The sequence below is a fragment of the Chiloscyllium plagiosum genome, chromosome 44, assembly GCF_004010195.1.
Source record: "Chiloscyllium plagiosum isolate BGI_BamShark_2017 chromosome 44, ASM401019v2, whole genome shotgun sequence".
Lineage (NCBI taxonomy): Eukaryota > Metazoa > Chordata > Chondrichthyes > Orectolobiformes > Hemiscylliidae > Chiloscyllium > Chiloscyllium plagiosum.
In genome coordinates, this window is record NC_057753.1 from 5,165,136 (window position 1) to 5,188,578 (window position 23,443).

General features: G+C 46.3%; 1 protein-coding gene and 1 pseudogene across 1 annotated transcript in view; both read left to right on the forward strand.

Annotated features, from left to right (window-relative positions):
• Positions 1–7,309: 7,309 nt before the first annotated feature.
• The window catches only part of LOC122543639 (zinc finger protein 709-like), a 26,556-nt gene continuing 10,422 nt past the window's right edge, over positions 7,310–23,443 (forward strand). The window contains exons 1-3 of the mRNA XM_043682461.1: positions 7,310–8,819; positions 11,153–11,225; positions 13,163–13,295. Coding sequence (XP_043538396.1) covers positions 7,893–8,819; positions 11,153–11,225; positions 13,163–13,295 — 1,133 coding nt within the window. The 5' untranslated portion in view covers positions 7,310–7,892. The remainder of the gene's footprint in view (positions 8,820–11,152; positions 11,226–13,162; positions 13,296–23,443) is intronic.
• The window catches only part of LOC122543487, a 54,754-nt pseudogene continuing 44,779 nt past the window's right edge, over positions 13,469–23,443 (forward strand).

Here is a 23,443-nt window from a genome sequence, read left to right on the forward strand (position 1 = left end):
TGTACCTAGGTACATGCAACAATAATAATTCAAATCAAAGATGTGTTGTTTGACTAACAACACGTGCATAGAGTCATAGAGAGATGTACAGCACGGAAACAGACCCTTCGGTCCAACCCGTCCATGCTGACCAGATATCCCAACCCAATCTAGTCCCACCTGCCAGCACCCGGCCCATATCCCTCCAAACCCTTCCTATTCATATACCCATCCAAGTACCTCTGAAATGTTGCAATTGTACCAGCCTCCACCACTTCCTCTGGCAGTTCATTCCATACCCGCACCACCCTCTGTGTGAACAAGTTGCCCCTTAGGTCTCTTTTATATCTTTCCCCTCTCACCCTAAACCTATGCCCTCTAGCACTTCACTAATTTATTAGTTTAATCTATTTAACATCTATACAAGCTAATGAGTGAATCTATTAGTTTACGTCACTTCATACATATGCAAACTGAGGAGTTTTCCTGCCTTGTCTTCAGGCTAGGGGCTTTGGATGAGTGGCACTTGGAGCTCTATCTCAGACCCATGTCACGAGTCTCATGAACCTCCATCCAATGGCCTGACCGGGGAAGTCCAACAAGTGCACTGAAGTCCCCAGTATTAATACTACTCAGGCTAGGATTAAAGACAGGATTCTTGGCAGTGTGGAGGAACAGGGGGATCTGGGTGTGCAAGTACATAGATCCCTCAAAGTTGCCACCCAAGTGGATAGGGTTGTTAAGAAAGCATATGGTGTTTGGGCTTTCATTAACAGGAGGATCGCGTTTAAGAGCTGCGAGGTTTTGCTGCAGCTCTACAAGTCCCTAGTGAGGCTACACTTGGAATATTATGTCCAGTTCCCAGGGCAGGATTGACTGGGATGAGGAGTCATAGTTTGAAGATATTAGGAGGATGGTATAAAGGAGACGTCAGAGGTAGGTTCTTTATGCAGAGAGTTGTGAATGCATGGAATGTGTTGCCAGCTGTGGTGGTGGACGCACAGTCATTGGGAACATTTAAGCGACTCTGGTCATGCACATGGATGGCAGTGAGTTGCAGGGTGGGTCGGTTAAGTTACTATATTTTACATTAGGATTAAATCTCAGCACAACATCATGGGCCAAAGGGCCTGTTCTGTGCTGTACTTTTCTGTGCTCTATGTTCTAGGATTTTCCTTACCTTTCCAGGTCATTCCATTGTGAAGAAAATAAGGTGAAAATATCCCCTGGTGGCTCTGTCTTATCTACACTGGTTCCCACAGTGTTATGGACTAGGCCAGACCAGTCAAAACATTCTGAAGCAGTCAGCCCAGACCATAACTTTGCTGTTTGTTTCAGTAAGTGTACAGTGAAAATTACCCGGAGTAAGTTAACTAGGTTGACTACCAGGTTTTAAAACAGACAAAAATTTATTCACAAAATTACAGAATGAAATACAAAGAACAGAATCCCCACAGAATTCAGACTATCCCAAACTAGGCTGAATGATGCTGTTCCGAAAATACACAACAGTCCCAGTAAACAAACCCCTTAAACATAGGGTAAAACTGAAACAGAGGCTTACGGGTCGAAGTTAGAAGGGCAGAAGGAGAGAGAGTTCAGCAGCCTGTTTCACACACACACAGCTCCTGCTGCACTTAACTAAAGTTCCGAACTGAACTGCTCAGCTAGCGAGCTGGCCACGTCCCCTTCACCATACAGGCTGCTTTTAAAACGTAAAAGCTTTGCCCTAATGATTAGATTCCCTACAGTGTGAAAACAGGCCCTACGGCCCAACAAGTCCACACCGACCCTCCGAAGAGCAACTCACCCAGACCCATTCCCCTACACCGAACACTACGGGCAATTTAGCATGGCCAATTCACCTGACCTGCACATCTTTGGACTGTGGGAGGAAACCGGAGCACCCGGAGGAAACCCACGCAGACACGGGGAGAATGTGCAAACTCCACACAGTCAGTCAGTCAGTCGCCCGAGGCGGGAATTGAACCCGGGTCCATGGCCCTGTGAGACAGCAGTGCTAACCACTGAGCCACCGTGCTGCCCCACCAATGTCTCATCTGTTTACATATAAACAAAAGGCCTCTCAGTAAGCCCTTTTATCTCTCTACTGCTTCAACCGATTCGAAGCCCGGACTGTTTCAGGACCCCTCTGAAAAACACCAAGGACACAGTATCCTTGAGAAAAGGAACGGCTTTTAGAAAAAGGACCCGCTTTGTGACACAGACCATCAAGTTATGCAGTTACTTCCCAGACAAAACAGTATTTTTCCCCCCACCAGGCCTGTTTTCATGTATTTTTCCACAATTGCTTATTGTCATGTCCAATTAACCATGAATCCAGCCCTATCCCCAGAAATGGAAACAGATGTTGAGGAAGGGAAGGGAGGAATCGGAGATGAACCTGGTTTAGGTGATAATCTGGTGGAAATTGGAAGCAAAATGGATACGTTTTCTTCCAGATCAGAATGAGAGAGGGAAGCATGATGTACTGGAGGAAGGAGTTGTGGGGAAGGCACTGAGCAAGATTGGAACACGCTCCCTACAAAGAGACGGGCGTAACTGGGACCCACGTGGGTGCCCATGGCCACACCTTTAACCCGAAGAATGAGAAAGGAGTCAAGGGAGAGGCTGTTCGAATTGTGGAGGAGCTCAGCCAGGCAGAGAAGAGTGGTGACGGGCGGGGAGGGTTCAGCCCTTCCTTCCAGTCAGAAGTGGAGAGTCCCGAGGCCATCCGGACATGGGACGGACAGATGAGGGGATTGCACATTCATGGGGGAAGAGAAGGCAGCCCCGTGAACTAGAAAATCTGAAACCAACCCATTATTGTCAGAAGACTCGCGGATGTAAGTGGGGAGGGACTGGACGGCGGGGGAGAAAAACAAAATTGAATCAAGGTAGGACGAAACAGGTTACCTGAGGTAAGGAAGTTGGAAACGTGGGTTTGCCCGGCCAGTCCTGTTTGTGGAGTCTGGGGAGAAAGTAGAAGCAACTTTCAGGGATGATGGGCTGGGAAGCTCTCAGGGAGATTTTGTTCTGATTTTGTTTTCTTTATTACTGTCACGTGTGACAAGTTGTGCGTGCTGTACAAAGTGGATCAGGGTAATAGAGCAGAGTGCGGAATATCGATCACGGTGTTACGGAATCATAAGAAGGCGCAGAGAGAGATCAGCACTAACATTTGAGAGGTCTATTTAGAAGTCCGATAACAACAGGGAAGAGGCTCTTCTTGAACCTGTTGGGTGCGTGTACTCAATCTTTTATATCTTGTGCTGGACAGGAGAGAAGGGGGAAGGGAGGATAACTGGAATGAGAGGGTCTTATGGTGGCTGCCTTCCCGAAGCAGCAGGAATTGCATGTGGAGTCAATGGATGGAAGGCTGGAAGATCCCAATTGAGGAGAATTCCTCCTTCCCCACCCTGACCTGCTGACCTAGGAACGCATGACCTCCGACCTTGTGGCCTGTGACCTGGTTGCCCCAGAACTCTTGGCCTTGGAACACCTGGCGTCGCACAGACCTGAGGAGGCCTCTTGGCACAGCATGGCAGTCCCTTGGTCTGGCGTGGCAGCCTCTTGGCCCAGCATGGTGGTCTTCGGGCAGTCTTTCAGCCTGGCGTAGTGTCCTCTCGGCCCGGTGTGGCGATCTCCCAGTGGCCGATGCGTGGTGAACTTGGGGTGGTATGTGGCGGTCTCTCAGCCTGGCCTGGTCTCGGTGTGGACTTCCAGTCTCAGGGACGCAAGGTGCCAACATGGACTGGGTCAGAAGACTGTTTTTCTGTACTTTTTTCCCCCAATTTATAACTTATTCCTAAATCTACAATGCTGAGCATTTTTTCACTTCTCTATTTTGCCATGAACTGTAACCGAAAAAGCTGTACCCGGAGAACTTTGTACCTAAGGTGGGACCATAAGTAGCGACTTGCACACTTCTCACTGTATTCATTTGACTACGTGTGACAATGAAGCAAATTCTAATTAAGCATGGATTGCTTTTAGCACAGCCTACCCACTCGCAGAAGTATGGCCACATCACAAACAACAAAACCAGAAGTTATTGGAAATCTCAGCATCTGTTGGGGGGAGGGGCGGGGGGAGAATCAGTGTTAACGTATAAGGTCCATCCTGCAGAATGGGTTCCTGATCCCAAGACGTTAACTCTGATTTCTCTGGACGGATCCTGCCAGACCTGCTGAGTTAATCTGGCAATTTCAGTTTCTCTTTCTGATTTCCAACATCCATAGATTTTTCAGTTTTGTATTGTCATAGAGTCATGGAAACAGACCCTTCGGTCCAACCTGTCCATGCCGACCAGATATCCCAACCCATTCTAGTNNNNCTTTGTCTATTTATCCTATCCATGCCCCTCATAATTTTGTAAACCTCTATAAGGTCACCCCTCAGCCTCCGACGCTCCAGGGAAAACAGCCCCAGCCTGTTCAGCCTCTCCCTGTAGCTCAAATCCTCCAACCCTGGCAACATCCTTGTAAATGTTACAGCACATATACCATTATGACTAATTCAGCTTCTCTACTGTGCTGGCTTGGCACCCCTGTTTACTCGCTCCTTTCATATCTATCTCTAACTTTCTGGGCTACATCTCCACATAGAACATCGAACATTCCAGCGCAGTCCATGCCCTTCGGCCCTCGATGTTGTGCCAAACTGTGGAACCAATCTGAAGCCCATCTCACCAACACCAAGCAATCTACTACTGTTGCCCTTTCTACTCTCTGAGTAAAGAAACTATCTCTGATGTCTGTCCTCTATCTTTTACCTCTCAGTTTAAAGCTATGTCCCCTTGTGCTAGCCATCACCATCCAAAGAAAAAGGCTCTCACTGTCCACCCTATCTAACCCTTTGATCATCTTCTTTGTCTCAACTAAGTCACCTCTCAACCTTCTTCTCTCTAACGAAAACAGCCTCAAGTCCCTCAGCCTTTCCTCATAAGACAGAGCCATAGAGCCATGGAGTCATACAGCACAGAAGCCGACCCTTTGGTCCAACTTGTCCATGCCGACCAGATATCATAAACTAATCCAGCCCCATCTATTGGGACTTGGCCTATATCCCTCTAAACCCTTCCTATTCATGTATCCATTCAGATATCTATGAGACGTAGTAATTGTACTGGCCTCCACCATTTCCTCTGACAGTTCATTCCATACATGCACCACCCTCTGTGTGAAATATTTGCCCTTTTAAATCTTTCCCCTCTCATCTTAAACCTATGCCCTCTAGTTCTGGGCTCCTCCTCCTTGCCTATTTACCCCATCCATGCCCCTCATGATTTTATAAACCTCTATAAAGCTACCCCTCAGTCTCCGACACTCCAGGGAAAACAGCCCCAACTTGTTCAGCCTCTCCCTGTCGCTCAAATCTGAGGCCTGTGTCCATTACAGTTCAGATGAATGAGAGAAGATCTTGAATGGGAAGGGTTCAGAGAGATGTGGGCCAAATGCTGGCACGTGGGACCAGATCAAATTAAGATATCGGGTGGGTGCGGACGGGTTGGACTTCAGGGTCTGTATTTGTGCTGTATGACTCCATGTTATTGAGATGGAGATATCCTGAGGGGAGGGGACAGGATGGAGGCTGAGGGGATATCACCCAAAGTTGGGCACTAAGAACCAGGGGACACAGTTAATAAACAAGCAAGAAAAAGGTGAGATTTTCACCCTCTCTATAAAGGATCGCGAATCTTTGTACATCGATCCACGGGGGCAGAATCACTGAATGACACTGATAGATTTTTACCAAGTGAGTTAAAGGCTAATTGGGTGGGGGTGGGGGAGTGGGGGTTGCGGTTACATCAGGAGTTTAGATCACAATCAATTGGTCCATACCTTTCGGATTAAGTTCGAGGGGAGGGCTGGCCTACTCCTGCTATTGCTGCTCAGACTTCCCTTTCTCCCCCCTCAGAGGTAGACTGGTGTATATCCATCACCCTGTGTTACTGACTGTGTCTGTACTGATGTTAATCCAGCTCCCTCACAATGTCACTCAGTAACCCCTCTCCCCCCAGAGCCCTGTGTTACTGACTGTGTCTGTACTGATGTTAATCCAGCTCCCACACACTGTCACTCAGTAACCCCTCTACACCCAGCGCCCTGTGTGACCAACTGCATCTCTAATGATGTTAATCCAGCTCTCTGACACAATCAATCAGTAACACCTCTCCCCTCCAACCCCCGTGTTACTGACTGTATCTGTACTGATGTTAATCCAGCTCCCAAAAGATCTTCCCTCCATACCGGGCAACATCCTAGTAAATCTCCTCTGCACCCTTTCCAAGGCTTCTACATCCCTTCTATAGTGCGGTGACCAGAAATGTACACAACACTCCGTGTGTGGCCGCACCAGAGTTGTGTACAGCTGCAACATGACCTCATGGCTCAGAAACCCAATCCCTCTACCTCCTCTGCGCGGCACGGTGGCTTAGTGGTTAGCACTGCTGCCCCACAGCACCAGGGACCCAGGTTCAATTCTAGCCTCGTGCGACTGTCTGTGTGGAGTTTGCACTTTCTCTCCGTGTCTGCGTGGGTTTCCTCCGGATGCTTTGGTTTCCTCCCACAGTCCAAAGATGTGCACGTTAGGGTGATTTGGCTATGCTAAATTGCCGGCAGTGTTAGGTGCATTAGTCAGAGGGAAATGGGTCTGTGTGGGTTACTCTTCGGAGGGTCGGTGTGGACTTGTTGGGCCGAAGGGCCTGTTTCCACACTGGAGGGAATCTCATCTAATCTACCAATGAAAGCTATCTCTTCCCTCACCATCCCACTTCCTTTTCTTCAGCACAAATACCGATCTGCTTTTAGTCCTAATGAAGAGTCAACGGGCTCGAAAACTTAACCCAGCTTTCTCACCAAGTTTAAAAATCACACACCACCAGGTTGTAGTCCCAACAGGTTTATTTGGAAGCACTAGCTTTCGGGGGAGGCTGTTCCTTCGTTTTAATCTAAGATTGTTTACTATATCACATCCCCCTGACACTGGAATCCTTTTGCTATAAATTCTGTGTCTCAGGGTATGGTTCCACAACAGGCAGCAGTGCACCGAAAGCTAGTGCTTCCAAATAAACCTGTTGGGGCTATAACCTGGTGCTGTGTGACTCTTAGTCCACCCCAGTCCAACACTGGCTCCTCACGTCATTGCTCCTCTAGGCCCGCCCCCTTCATTCCCTCCCATTGGTTGGAGGACTGACCCCAGCACCGCCCCCTTTTCCTCACGATTGGCCTGCGCCTTCCGTCAATCGTCCAGGTCGGCGAGGCGCGCGGGCATGCGCAGCGCGGAGTTGCTACCTGAACGACTGGGCGCATGCGCAGCCGCCATTTCCTTGTTTACCTGAACAGTTGGGTCAGTTGCTCTGTCTCCAGTAGAATGAGCTGGAGATAAGTGGACAATATCTCTGGGGGATTTTAGCCCAAGAAGGAGGATGAGAGGGAGGTAGAGAGAGGGAGGATCTGTAACTTGCAGGGATCAAGAGAAGAGGATATTCCACAGAAACTGGAATTGTCTGTTTAATGAATTCTCTGCCTCACTGACAGTGAACTGTTTGGTCATCTCCTGTCACAGGGACTAGAAGAGGAGGGCTCACATCAAGGAAACCCAAACGAAACATCAGATCTGACAGAGTCGCTCCATCCATCAGGAGCTGAGCATCACCGGCCTCCGATTGTGGAAGGAGGAACGTTTGTCTCTTTTGTCTCTGAGGGTGTAGATTTCAAACATCAGCGTGACTGGAAACGCAGAAACGCACATGAATGAGGGTGTTCGAGTGAAATGACTGTGGAAAGAGCTTTAACCGGTCACGCAGTCTGAAAACAAAAATTGCATGTTTACAGCAGGGAGGAACTCTCTGTCTGGACAAGGGTTCAACTGCTCCTTCAGTTTGGAGGGACACAAAGGCCCTGTAGACCATGGGGAAGCCACGTAAAAGTGTGAAGCGTGGGAAGGGATTCAGAGGTCCATCCAAGGTGGATGGTCATCAGCGCAAAACCACTGGGGAGAGGCCATTCATCTGCTCCACGTGTAACAAGGGATATCCTAGTCTGTCCGGTTTATGTATCCACCGGAGAACTCACTCCGGGGTGAAATCGTACGTCTGTGACACGTGTGGTATGGGATTTGCTTATTCATCCAGTTTACATGTACATCAGCGAATACATACTGGGGAGAAGCCATTCACATGTTCCAAGTGTGAAAAGAAATTTGCTCATTTATCCAGCTTCCAGGTACACCAGAGGGCTCACACCGGGGAGAAGTCATTCATCTGCCCCAAGTGTGGTAAGCGATTTGCTCATCCATCTGGTTTACGTACGCACAAGAAGGTTCACATTGGGGAGAAACCATTCACCTGCTCTGATTGTGGGAAGGGATTCACTCAGTCATTCAGGTTACAACAACACCAGAGAATTCACACCAGGGAGAATCCATTCATGTGCTCTGAATGTGGCCGGGGATTCGCTGAGTCATCCACCTTACATAAGCACCAGAAAGCTCACACTGAAAAAAAACCGTTCGCCTGCCCTGACTGTGAAAGGAGATTCTCTTGGTTAACCAACTACCAATCACACCGGGGTACTCACACTGGCAGAAGCCCGTTCACCTGTTCTGACTGCGGGAGGAGATTTGCTCATTTTTCCAAGTTCTGTGAACACAGGAGAACTCACACTGGAGAGAGACCGTTCATCTGCCCTGACTGTGGGAAGGGATTCGCTCAGACGTCCACTTTGCATGTGCATCAGAGAACTCACACTGGAGAAAGGCCATTCACCTGCCCCAAGTGCAGGAAGAGATTCACTCAGGTTTCCAGCTTATATCAACACCGGAAAAGGTGTGCGAAATGATGCACTCAGTCATCCGATCTGCTGAGGGATGAGCACGTTCATGAGTGACTGAAGGGGGTTGAACGGCTTGTACAATATACTTTATCATGTGTATATTTAGATTGCCATTATTGAACAGGATGTACTTGCTTACATAAGGTTCTAATCTTCTGGTTTGAAGATTGCAGATAGTGGAATGTAGTATATTGATCACAAAAAGATATTTCCAATCCAGATCATTAAGGGTTGATTGGACATGGCAATAAGCCACTGATGGAGAATGGAAAGGCAAGTGAAAACTGCCGGTTTTGGAAGAAGAAGGCCTCAGCGTAAGAATAGGCTGGTTTGAAGCAACAGTGAGACATGTTTTTGACCACCAAGCACAGAGGAATGCTTGGGAGAAGTACTCAGAAGAGGCAACTCAGCATATTTGATTCAATTTGGTTTGTTGATTTTGTCACACGGACACCGAAATGCATTGTTTTGCGTACTAGTCAGGCAGAACATACCATTTGTAAGAATATTAGGGGCAAAGAGAACAGGATGCAGAATGTAGTGTTACAGCTGCAAAGATGCTGCAGAGACGGACAGATCAACATTAAAATTAAAATAACATAAAATCAAGTAAATTATTAACACTGGGGACTTTTCCCAGTTCTTTCGACGTCACCACCAGACTGGGTTCACAAGCGGTGCCATGGAAGTTGAGGTTGAGCTCCATGTGCCAGCCATCTCCAGGGTTCTCAAGGGTGACAGGATATAAGACTCCCTTGCTTGGATATATCTAAAGTAGTTTAAGTTATTAATTTTTGTTGAAATCTATCTGAAGTGTTGTAAGTTAACAATGATTAGATTACTTTATATATATTAAGTGACCAAAGCTAATAGATTTCTGTGATGCACTAGTCTCAGCGGGCATGTCATACCCAGTTCTGGCGGGACACGTTTCGGACACGTAGGCGAAGCATTAGAGAGGGTCATCGCTTATTACAACATGAAAAGAGACTCTTTGGCTCCTCGTGCCCAAAACAATCATCAAGTAGCTCCCTCATCGGCACAGTGGCTCAGTGGTTAGCCTCACAGCGCCAGGGACCCGGGTTCGATTCCAGCCTTGGGCGACTATCTGTGTGGAGTTTGCACATCCTCTCCCCGTGTCTGCGTGGATTTCCTCCGGGTGCTCCGGTTTCCTCCCACAATCCAAAGATGTGCAGGTTAGCGTGACGTGTTGCCCATTGTGTTGAGAGATGTGTAGGTTAGGTGTATTAGTCAGGGGTAAATGTAGGGTAATAGGGGTAGGGGGAATTGGTCTGAGTGGGTTAGTCTTCGGAGGGTCAGTGTAGACTTGTTGGGCCAAATGGCCTGTTTCCACGCTGTAGGGATTGTATGATTCTGATCCCATTTCCCAGCATTTGGTCCGCAGCATTGTCTCCCATGCTACTTCAAGTAATCATCTAAATATTTCTTAAAATGTTGTGCTGAATCCTGCGTCTACGCAGTGAGTGACAGGCACCTGCCACCCTCTGGCTGAAAGTATTTCTCCTCGAATCCCCTCTGATTCCTGCTCCTTTTGTTTTGTGGATCTACGTCACCTTGTTGTTGATCCTGTCCTTAAAAGGGAGAAGTTGCTTCCTATCATACCTATCTCTGCCTCTCATAATTTTGTAGCTCTCAGTCAGGTCCCTCCTCGATCTTCTCTGCTTCAAAGGAAACACCAGAACTTATTGAGCCTCTCTTCATAGTTATATTGCTGCATCACAGGAATATCTTAGTGAATCTCCGCCGCAGCCTCTCTAATATAGTCACGGCTGTTTGCTCAAGCCACTTGGGAGGGTTTAAACTAGTTTGGCTGTGGGGTGATATTCAAAGCAATAGGGAGACCTAAGACCATAAGATATAGGAGTGAAAGTAAGGCCATTCGGCCCATTGAGTCCACTCTGCCATTCAATCATGGCTGATGGGCATTTCAACGCCACTTACCCGCACTCTCCCCGTAGCCCTTAATCCCTTGCGACTTCAAGAATTTATCGCTCTCTGCCTTGAAGACATTTAACGTCCCGGCCTCCACTGCGCTCCGCGGCAATGAATTCCACAGGCCCACCACTCGCTGGCTGAAGAAATGTCTCCTCATTTCTGATTTAAATTGACCCCCTCTAATTCTAAGGCTGTACTCGCGGGTCTTAATAACCCCCTTGACGGAAACAAATTCCCAGTGTCCACCCTTTCTAAGCCATCTTGTAAGTTTCTATTAGATCTCCCCATAACCTTCTAAACTCTAATGAAGAGAAGGTCGAGGACTGTTGAGAAGTTATTGCGAGTAAGTTAAATAGTGAAGGCCGTGTTGGTAATCCTAGTATGAGACAGGGCAGGCAGGACCGAGACAGGAAGCAAAGGAAACTGGCTTAAACAATGCAAAAGGCCTGACAGGTAAGACAATTGAACTTGAGACATGAATGGATATGTGGGACTGGGATATTATTGCTATTACAGAAACATGGCTGAGCGAGCGACAGGATTGGTGGCTCAGTGTTCTGGGTTACCGATATTACAGCAAGGATAGAAGGGGAGGTAAGAGAGGAGGAGGAATTGCATTTTGATTATGGAGACCATTGTGGCATTACTGAGAGAAGACACTGAAGGGTTAGTCCACTGAGTCTATATTGATCGAACTGAGAAATAAAAAGGGTGTGGTGCTGCTGTCTTTTTAACAAGGTTGTTTTGACGTTGGGTCTCCTTTAAAGAGAGGTCATAGAGGCAGAGGTGCTGAGGGATCTGGGAAGAGCGTAGTTTGGCAGGGGAGGGGAATGGCCCGTTCTCCCAGTTTGGTTTAGCTGTGGCAGTCACAAGATGCTGGAGTCTAGGAAGGTTGCAAGGTTCAGCAAATGATTCCTGACTGACTTTCCCTCTGCAATCTCTTTGGCTGTTGTTCCCTCCTGCCTGTAAGAATGCTGCGCACCAGGTGCTGGGAAATGGGATCAGAATCATAGAATCCCTCCAGTGTGGAATCAGGCCATTTGGCCCAACAAGTCCATACTTAACCTCCAAAGAGTAACCCACCCAAACCAATTCCCCGTACCCTATTACTCTACATTTACCCCTGACTAATTCACCTAACCTACATATCCCTGAACACTATAGGCAATTTAGCACGGCTCAATCCCCCCAGACCTGCACATCTTTGGATTGTGGGAGGAAACCGGAGCAATTGGAGGAATCCCAGACACAGGGAGAGAATGTGCAAACTCTACACGGACAGTCGCCTGAGGCTGGAATCGAACCTGAGTCCCTGGCGCTGTGAGGCAGCGGTGCTAACCACTGAGCCACTTTGTCGATCAGAGAGTACTTGATGATTGTTTTGGGCACGATGAGCCAAAGAGTCTCTTTGCGTGCTTTAATACACGATGACCCTCTCTAATGCTTCGCGTACTTCCGAAACGTGTCCTCTTTTTTGCTAAGGGGTGTATTTATGGGGTGTTACTGAATCCGAACAGTTCCTTAGTTAAGTTGCTGTTTCGGGTCAGTTCAGTTTTCCAATACTTAGGTAATTCTAAATTCTGTTTTCTTTTGGTTGTGTTTCAACGGTCGTGTTTAAATCTGTTCTGTTTTGCTTAAAGCCGACTGGTTTGACCAGCTGCATCACACCTGGAACACCCACTTCACATCTGCCTTTACACTAAAAAGTAAGGGTCAAGGCGACCTCCTTAACAGATTTTGAGGGTGTCTGCCGTGGTCCATGACATCACTTTGATCGTATTCTACTGTAGCCCCTTCCAATAGTCTGCAGAAGACTGAGGAACAAACACATAAAGAGATCGCAATGCAATGTGAAAAGATTAAATTGTACTATCTCTCTGGACATTAATGTAATATTAAAGTGTTAAACTGTACTGTCTTTGAATGGGGATGACAGTCATGAAGCAAGGCTAATGACTCCCACTCCAATTAGACAGTCATTTGCTGCTACTCCTGCTATTGTCAAGTTAAACTATCATTGAAATGCTTTCTGGGCAGAGGTATGTTGCACCTGCATTGTCTTGGGGAATCGTCGAGTCAAGAAATTGTCTGTGTAACGATTCCCCAGGATTAGGCCATTAGCATTTGCATTATCTCTGAGGATGGATCTCATCCTGCCATTGTATCTGGGGTAATGTGAGAGTGTGAGTGACTGGGGTTTGTCTTAAGAGGCATGTGACTATGGGGGCATGGCCAGAACATCTGTTGCATTGCCAACTGACCTGTATAAACGTGGATGTGTTTTCTTTGTTTGGGGCCTCACTTTGACTTGACCTTTGTACGCCTGCGAAGAGAGTCAAAGAGGGGTCACTTAGCTTGTACAGGCTTTTGTAAACCTTAACTGTTTGCAGAAGTTGGTGTGTGCGACTGGCATCTCATGTACAAAACCTCGGGAAAAGGGATTCCAACATACAAGGACCTTCCAGGTGGACTGAATAAGCGATTGTCTGAGTGTTGGTTGCATGAGACAAATGGGCCCACAAGGTAAGCTTCACCTTGATCTCTCAGTTGCGCTCGCGCTCTCTCTTGCTCTGTCTCATTCTCTCTCTTGCTCGCTCTTTCTCGCTCTCGCTATCTCTCTCTCTTGCTCTCGCTCTCGCTCTATCTCTTGCCATCTCCCTCTCTTTTGCTCTCTCCCTCTCTTTTGCTCTCTCGCTCTCTTTTGCTCTCTCGCTCTCTTTTGCTCTCTCGCTCTCTCTCTCTCTCTCTCTCTTTCTTTCTCTCGCTCTCTCTAAATTGACCACTCAGACGACCTCTCATCCTCTGGGACTTGGTTGTGATGGAATCTTTGAGGTCACTGTCACACTTACGCACCAACGAGTCGCTTTCTGCGAAGCTGGGTTTTAACTGGGTTTCAGAACAGTTAAATCTGGGTTAGAGTCCCAGGGTCGAATTGGTGTTAGCGTCCCAGAGTTAAAAAGGAGTTGGAGTTCTTTGGTGGGGAGCGGGGGGGGGGTATCGAAAAGGGGTTGGAGTCCTCTAGTGGGGAGATTTGAGGGTCCAGAGCAAAACAAAAGAATAAACAATTTGGTACTTCTTAAAATTGTTGACTTTATCCCCCACACCTCCCCTGAGAAGTACTTTTAGGACGACATGGCGTCACCGGGAAAAGGGGGAGAAAGTGGAGCTGGTCCCCTCGGGTCCCGACAGTAAAGTGCATTGACTGCCGGGGAAGCTTTGTCTGGGTTTTTGTGCTGTGAACTCCATGCTGCAAGTCCACCTTCTGGGAAAGGAGGAGCGGCTGGACTGCAGCACCACGTGGTCCGCTGCGAGGCTTTTCTCTTTTTGTGGGTGTGATTTCATCGTGAGGCAACAACTGGTCTGTCTTTCCTTCATGGCCTCGCCCGGCAATGGGGTGGCGTTCCTCGGTCCGGTTTCCGCCGAGCTGAGGATGTGTCAGTGATCGTATTGTGCACCAGGCGCTGTGGGGTCCGTGGAGCTTTGGGAATCTTGGACCAATGCTTGGGTTTTTGTTCCTGTGTGCCGTGGTGGTTGATATGGAGTAGGCAGGTCTGATCTATTTTTGGTCCAACTCTGATGTAGATCTTTTGGGGGCCACCTCCTCCATCTTTTTGACTCCTCATTTTTCATTTCACGGATCGTCTCCAAGTGAACTGAGAGGGGTTCTCAAATGTGCACGTTTCCCCCCCCCCCCGTATTAAAATGAGAGGAACTCTGACCAAAGGCTCTTCAAAACAAAAACGAGAAACACTGACATTAAGGTTGTACTAATACTTGGGTCAAAAAAAGGGCATTTCAGCGTAAGTTGTGCCATGATGTGAGTGTTTGATATTTAAATATTGTGGTTTGTGAAAATACCGGTTCCGAAAATCCTTTTAAGTGACTGTTTTGCCTTGTTTGAATCAGGATCTCAATTCAGTGTGTTTTGTGCGCTATGTCATACGCCCGGTTTGTTTTTACATTGAAATTGTACAACATTAGGTCCTTATCAAACTTGGAACCTTAATACAGAGTGCCTTGAGCCTCTGATTTGTTTGAAATTTTACAGTGCCTGTTTCAAAAAAGAAACTATTGTGTCAGTGGTCATGCTTTAGCCAGCTGAGAGTATTGTATTAAAATATCTTTGCTGCTGTGTTTTTTAATGCAGAGTGTTCACACAAAAAAAACCACAAGAGTGCAGTTTTAGTTTGATGTTTTGTGAAGACTTTAGCGGCTGAGCTGTTTAAATTCTTTCAATTATTGTCAAGACTTCATTGGCCCCCTTCCTATTGCAAATTCAAAGAACGTTGATCTCTACCAAAGTTTCCACTGTAATCCCGACTGTTTTATTTGGAAAGTTTCATTTGGAGGACATATTTTAATATATTCTGCATTGTGTTTCCCATGAATATTTGAGATTTCAATCTGAACTGAAACTGCCTCTTAAATGGTTAAAGCGCAGGAAACATTTTGCCGTTTTCTTGCTGTTCCAGATTTTTGAAATAACTTTTCCTGACAGTTTTCACGTCCGCCAAATATTAACTTGTTAAAGGAAAATAATCTTTGAATAACCCGAAGGAGGTTCCTGAGGGTTTGATTTTAGGACCATTGATTGTTGTTTTATATTTGACTGAATTGTTTAGGCAGTACAATGTGCAAGTCTATGGGTTGTATAAAACTTGATAATGTCATAAAATCGTGAGCAGAGTAACATTCTTCAAGAATTCAAAGGATGTTCAAATAGGCAGACACAATTTAGTGCAGTAAAATGTGTGACTGTCTTCATACTGATAACCGCCTTGGCAAGGAAGGAATGAGAGAGGAAATGCAAAGATGCTTTCAGGAGCTAACATTGTCTCTAGAGTTTCCTCATTCGCAGGTAAAGCACGCCTTCGGACCACCGCCTGCCCATCCATAACCTGATCCAACGGATTCAATCGGCTCCCCAGTCATGAGCACGAAAAGTGAAGAAGCTAACAACAGTGAAGAGGAGGTTGGTATGCTTTTTGTCAGTGGCCTTCCTATGGACATCAAACCACGTGAGCTTTACCTTCTCTTCTGACTATTTAAGGGATATGATGGTTCATGAACATCACAATATCCAGTTAACCTTGTTACATTTGACAGCAGAACAGGAGCAGAAGCAGCAAATAATGCTGCGTTCACCTAGCCTACTGCTGCTGCAGCTGCTGCACCACACACTCAGATGCGCTAGTATCCTCCATCTGAAGCAAGTCCACAAGGATGGAAGTCTCATCAGTTTTGTGAAGCATTGCCCTTATCCACCAATTCAGATTTCTCCATGGAGTGATGCACAAGGACAGATTGAATTTTGTTTTCAGTTTGAAGGAGGTTTTGGAGAACTGGCTCATTTCCACTCGACTTGGAGGGGAGTGGAGTGGTCACTAAGGACTGCGGATTTAAGAACTTTACCGGTGAACCTTTTTTCCTCGTGGGAGGCTCCTGGGAATCCTTTGGGCTAGTGATTTTTGTTGTTATAATCGTTGTATGTTGCGTATCAATAACTTGCTTAAGTATTGGCTGTAGGATTCTTATCAATAAATTGTTAGTGCCTTTCTCATTTCCCCCATCAAGACGGTTATCCACGGAATGATAAAAGGAGGGAATGAAATATTAAAGAGCTAACTTGCTCAGCTGACCTGCAAGAAATTGAATGCCGTGGGGGTAAGGTGGTGTGACTTTGGCTTATAGCTGGAATGTGGGAGGTTTACACAGCCATTTCCTTGCCATTCAGGGATGATCTACATTTTCATCCAGAAATCAATAAGAACATTACAGTTGGAATCTGACTACTCCCCTCCAGTTACAAAAATCAAACACTTGGCAACAGATTTGACCATCAAGGGATGATTTGCTTTACACTGTTTCTGGAGGTGGGGTGTTCGCTGTATTGTATCTGGAGGGGCATTTGACTATGAGGGGATGGCTGAGGGTTGTCTTGCGGGCAGTACTGACTATGATGTTGAGAGTTTTGTATAAAGCAAAGACTGTTCCCTTTGTTCAGAGAGAGATTTTTGCCACGACCCCTTAAGCTGTGCGAGGTGTGTGCTAAAGGCTCCTCCAGAAAGCTTGTATTGTACTGTACTTAATAAATTTGGTTGCCTGTTCACAGACGTTGGTGTGTTGTAGTTCCATCAAGGGTGTAAGAATCTCAAGAGTAAAAGAACCTAATACACAAATTTTTGCAAACTTCATCACGTGTATAATTAGCTTGCCATGATTGAACAGGATGGACCTACTTATGTAAGATTCTGATTATCTGGTTTGAAGATCACAGAGAGTGGAATGTAACGTATAGATCACAAAGTGATATCTCCAGTCTAGATTATTAAGGGTTAATTGAACATGGCAATAAGCTATTGATGAAAAGCAAGTGGAAACCGGCTGTTTCGCAAGGAGGTGGCCTTGGTGTGAGAACAGCTTCATTTGCAACAACAGTGAGACTTGTTTCCGACCACCAAGCACAGAGGAATGCTTGGAAGAAGTACTCAAGAGGCAGTTGAGCATGTTTGATTGAATTTGGTTTATTATTTCTGTCACATGGACTGAGATACAACGAAAAGCATTGTTTTGCACACTATTCAGACAGATCATACCATACATAAGCCCATCGGGGGGAAAGAGAACAGGATGCAGAGAGTCGTGTTACAGCTGCAGAGAAAGAGCAGAGACCGAGAGATCGACGTTAAAATTAAAATAATGTAAAATCAAGTATATTAACACTGGGGACTTCTCTCATTTTTTCCGACTTGACCATTGGACTAGGTTCATAAGCAGTGCCGTGGAAGTTGAGATTGAGCTCCAAGCGCCAACCATCTCCAGGCTTCTCGAGGGTGAAACGACGTGAGACTCCCTTGTTTGGATATATCTAAAGTAGTTTAAGTTATTAATTTTGTTGAAATCTATCTAAAGTAGTGTAAATTAATAATGATTAGATTACTTTATGTATATTAAGTGACCAAAGCTAATAGATTTCTGTGACGCGCTAGTTTGGTCTCAGGGGACATGTCATACCCAGTTCTGGGGGGACACGTTTCGGAAGTACATGAAGCGTTAGAGAGGGTCATTGCTTATTACAGCACGAAAAGAGACTCATCGTGCCCGAAACGATCATCACGTAGCTCCCTAATCGGCATGGTGGCTCAGTGGTTAGCACTGCTGCCTCACAGCGCCAGGGATCCGGGTTCGATTCCAGCCTTGGGCGACTGTCTGCGTGGAGTTTGCACATCCTCTCCCTGTGTCTGCGTGGGTTTCCTCCGGGTGCTCGGGTTTCCTCCCACAGTCCAAAGGTGTGTGGGTTTGCGTGATGTGTTGCCCGTTGTGTTCAGGGATGTGTAGGTTAGGTGCATTAGTCAGGGGTAAATGTAGAATCATAGGGCAGGAAGAATTGGTCTGGGTTTGTTACTCTTTGGAGTGTCAGTGTGAACTTGTTGGGCCAAATGGCCTGTTTCCAAACTGTGGGGATTCTATGATTCTGATTCCTGTTTCCCAGCACTTGGTCTGCAGCATTGTCTCCCAAGCCACTTCATGCAATTACCTAAGTATTTCTATCAATACTGCATTTACGCAGTGAGTGTCAAACACCTACCACCCTCTGGCTGAAACAATTCCTCCTCAAAGCCCCTCTGAACAGCTTTTTTTAAAAATCTGCGTCCCTTAGTCGATCCTGTCATTAAAAGGGAAAAGTTTTTTTCCTCTCATACCTATCTCTGCCTCTCATAATGTTGTAGATCTCAGTCCATAAGACATGGGAGTGGAAGTAAGGCCATTTAATCATGGCTGATGGGCATTTCAACTCCACTTACCCGCACTCTCCCCATAGCTCTTAATTCCTTGCGAGTTCAAGAGTTTATCACTCTCTGCCTTGAAGATGTTTAATGTCCCCGCCTCCACTGCGCTCCGTGGCAATGCGTTCCACAGGCCCACCGCTCTCTGGCTGACGAAATGTCTTCTCATTTCTGTTTTAAATTGACCCCCTCTAATTCTAAGGCTGTGCCCACGTCCTAGTCTCCCCGGCTAATGGAAATAACCTCCCAGCGTCCACCCTTTCTAAGCCATGCATTATTTTATAAGTTTCTATTAGATCTCCCCTCAACCTTGGGGTAAATGTAGAATCATAGGGCAGGAAGAATTGGTCTGGGTTTGTTACTCTTTGGAGTGTCAGTGTGAACTTGTTGGGCCAAATGGCCTGTTTCCAAACTGTGGGGATTCTATGATTCTGATTCCTGTTTCCCAGCACTTGGTCTGCAGCATTGTCTCCCAAGCCACTTCATGCAATTACCTAAGTATTTCTATCAATACTGCCTTTACGCAGTGAGTGTCAAACACCTACCACCCTCTGGCTGAAACAATTCCTCCTCAAAGCCCCTCTGAACAGCTTTTTTAAAAATCTGCGTTCCTTAGTCGATCCTGTCATTAAAAGGGAAAAGTTTTTTCCTATCATACCTATCTTTGCTTCTCATAATGTTGTAGATCTCAGTCCATAAGACATGGGAGTGGAAGTAAGGCCATTTAATCATGGCTGATGGGCATTTCAACTCCACTTACCCACACTCTCCCCATAGCTCTTAATTCCTTGTGAGTTCAAGAGTTTATCACTCTCTGCCTTGAAGATGTTTAATGTCCCCGCCTCCACTGCGCTTCGTGGCAATGCGTTCCACAGGCCCACCGCTCTCTGGCTGACGAAATGTCTTCTCATTTCTGATTTAAATTGACCCCCTCTAATTCTAAGGCTGTGCCCACGTCCTAGTCTCCCCGGCTAATGGAAATAATCTCCCAGCGTCCACCCTTTCTAAGCCATGCATTATTTTGTAAGTTTCTATTAGATCTCCCCTCAACCTTCTAAACTCCGATGAATACAATCCCAGGATCCTCAGCTGTTCATTGTATGTTAGGCCTACCATTCCAGGGATCATCCATGTGAATCCCCGCTGGACACGCTGCAGTGCCAGTATGTCCTTCCTGAGGTGTGGGGCCCAAAATTGGACACTGTATTCTAAATGGAGCCGAACTAGAGCTCTATAAAGTCTCAGAAAGACATCGCTGCTTTTATATTCCAATCCTCTTGAGATAAATGACAATATTACACTTGCTGTCTTCACCACGGTCTCAAGCTGCAAGTCAATCTTTAGAGAATCCTGGACTAGCACTCCCAGATCCCTTTGTACATTGGCTTTATGAATTTTCTCACCGTTTAGAAAATAGTTCATGCCTGAATTCTTTTTTCCAAAATGCAAGACCTCACATTTGCTCATTTCCTGGACCATTCTCCTAAACTGTCTGAATCTTTCTGCAGCTTCCCCACCTCCTCAGAACTACCTGCCTGTCCACCTAACTTCATATCATCGGTGAACTTCGCTAGAATGCCCCCAGTCCCTTCATCCAGCTCATTAATATATAAAGTGAACAGCTGCAGCCCCAACACTGAACCCTGCGGGACACCACTTGTCACCAGCTGCCATTCTGAAAAAGAACCATTTATCCCAACTCTCTGCCTTCTGACAGATGGCCAATCCTCAGTCCATGCCAATAGCTCACCTCAAACACCATGGGCCCTCACCTTACTCAGCAGCCTCCCATGAGGCACCTTATTAAAGGCGTTTTGGAAACCTTATTAAAGGTTTCCCTGGTCTAACCTAATTGTTACCTCTTCAAAGAATTCTAACAGGTTTGTCAGGCACGACCTTCCCTTACTGAATCCATGCTGACTTATTCTAACTTGACCGTACACTTCCAAGAATTTAGAAATCTCATCCTCAACGATGGATTCTAGAATTTTAACTACAACTGAGGTTAGGCTAATTGGCCTATAATTTTCCATCTTTTGTCTTGATCCTTTCTTGAACAAGGGGGTTACAAACGCGATCTTCCAATCATCTGGGAATTTTCCTGACTCCAGTAATTTTTGAAAGATCAGAACCAACGCCTCCACTATTTCCTCCGTCACCTCCCACAGAACTCTAGGATGTAGCCCATCGAAGCCTGGAGATTTATCAATTTTTAGACCTTTTAGCTTTTCTAGCACTTTCTCTTTTGTAATGGCTACCATACTCAACTCTGCCCCTTAACTCTCCTTAATTGTTTGGATATTACTCATGTCTTCCAGTGTGAAAACTGACACAAAGTACTTGTTAAGTTCTTCAGCTATTTCCTTATCTCCCATCACTAGCCTTCCTGCATCAATTTAGAGTGGCCAATTTCTACTTTTGCCTCTCGTTTGTTTCTTATGTATTGAAAGAAACTTTCACGATCATTTCTAATATTACTGGCTAGTTTACCTTCATATTTAATCCTCTCCTTCCTTATTTCTCTCTTTGTTATCCTCTTTGTTTTTGTAGCCTTCCCAATCTTCACACCCCTGTCATTACCCTTATTTAACTGTAACACCATTCCATCTGACAATGCCTTCTCTCTTTCAAACTGCAGACTGAACTCTACCATATTATGATTGCTGCCTCCTAAGTGTTCCCTTACTTTAAGATCTTTTATAAAGTCTGGCTCATTATATAGCATGAAGTCCAGAATAGCCTGCTCCCTTGTGGGTTCCATCACAAGCTGTTCCAAAAAGCCATTCTGTAAGCATTCCATGAATTCCCTTTCTTTGGATCCACCGGCAACATTACTCACTTAGTCAATTTGCATATTGAAGTCCCCCATGATCACCGTGACCTTGCCTTTCTGAGAGAAAGTGAGGACTGCAGATGCTGGAGATCAGAGCTGAAAATGTGTTGCTGGAAAAGCGCAGCAGGTCAGGCAGCATCCAGGGAACAGGAGAATCGACGTTTTGGGCATGAGCCTGAAGAAGGGCTCATGCCCGAAACGTCGATTCTCCTGCTCCTTGGATGCTGCCTGACCTGCTGCGCTTTTCCAGCAACACATTTTCAGCCCTTGCCTTTCTGACATGACCTATCTATTTCCTGGTACATTTTGCACCCCAGTCCTGGCCACTGCTGGGAGGTCCGTACATAGCTCCCATTATGGGTTTTTGTCTTTATGGTTCCTCAACTCCACCCAGACGGACTCCACATCATCTGACTCCATGTCATTCAGTGCCATAGATTTAATTTCATTCTTAACTCACAAGGCAACCCTGCCCCCTCTGCCCACCTCCCTGTCTTTTCGATAAGTTGTAAATTCTTGGATGTTTAACTGCCAGTCCTGAACCCCCTGCAACCACGTCTCTGTGATGCCTACCACATCATAATCATTTACAATGATTGCTGCTGTTAATTCATCTACTTTGTTACGAATACTATGAGCATTCAGGTAAAGCACCTTAATACTAATTTTTCTTATCCTCATGATTTCCATCACCTCTAGTAGTATGTCCTAAGTAATTCTTCCTTTTTTGTTTTATTTCTAGTCTGCCTAGAACTTTAGCTCTGCTCACATGCTAACCTGCTGCTTACTTTCTACTTGACTCCATACTCCCTGTTGCTTTCCCTTTCCCCTCCCCCCCACCGACTCACAAGTTTGAAGTCCTAGTGACCACCCTATTGATCCTTTTCACCAGAACGCTGGTTCCAGATCGGTTCAGGTGGAGGCCGTCCCATCGGTACAGATCTCCCCAGTTCCAAAACTGATGCCAATGTCCCATGAAATGGAATCCCTCCTTCCCACACCAATCTCTTAGCCACGTGTTTACTTCCCTAATTCTCTGTTCCCTATGTCAATTAGCACGTGGCTCAGGCAGTAATCCAGAGATTGTGACCCTCGAGGACCTGTTCTTCGATTTTGTTCCTCGCGCTTGATAATCCCCAAACAGATCCTCCTTCCTAGCCTTGCCGATGTTGTTAGTGCCAACGTGGACCGCAACAACTGGATCCTCTCCCTCCCGCTCCAATATCCTTTCAAGCCAGTCAGAGATGTCCTACACCCTGGCACCGGGCAGGCAACACACCATGAGGGACTCCCGATCCGGCTCACAAAGGATACTATCTGTCCCCTAATTAGAGAATCCTTATAACAACTATTTGTCTTTTTGCTCCTCAGCTTTGAATGGCCTTCTGCGCCATGGTGCGGTCGTCAGCTGGCACATCCTCCCCATAGCCCTTTTCTCATCCATATTGGGGAGCAAAAGTCTCCTACCTGTTGGACAAGGTCAAGGGCTGGTCCCTTCTCCATCTTCTCTGCTTCAAAGAAAAGGCCAGAGCTTTATTGAGCCTCTCTTCATAGTTTGAAGTAGTCTGTTTGCAGGCAAAGGGACCTCCGGCAAGTGGGAGGCCTTTAAAAGTGAGATAGCTAGAGTTCAAGGTCTATATGTTCCTGTGGGGGTGAAAGGCAAGGTTGACAGGAATCAGGAACCCTGGATGACAGGAGATATTGAGGCTTTGGCCAGAAAAAAAGGAGGAGATGTGGCTCAGGTACAGGCAGCTGAGATCAAGGGAATCCCTGGAGGTATATAAGGGATACAGGAGTTTACTGGAAATCAGGAGGGCGAAAGGGGGGACACGAGACAGCCTTGGTTGAGAAGATTAGGATGAATCCAAAGAGGTTCTTACATTTATTAAAGACGAAAGAATAACTAGGGAGAGAATAGGGCCCCTCAAGGATCAAAGTGGACATAGATGTGTAGAACCGCGGGAGATGGGTGAGGTCATCAATGAATATTTCTTCTCTGTGTTTTCCATGGGGGTTTGTGTGGGGGAGTGAGCGTGGGGGATGAGTGTGAC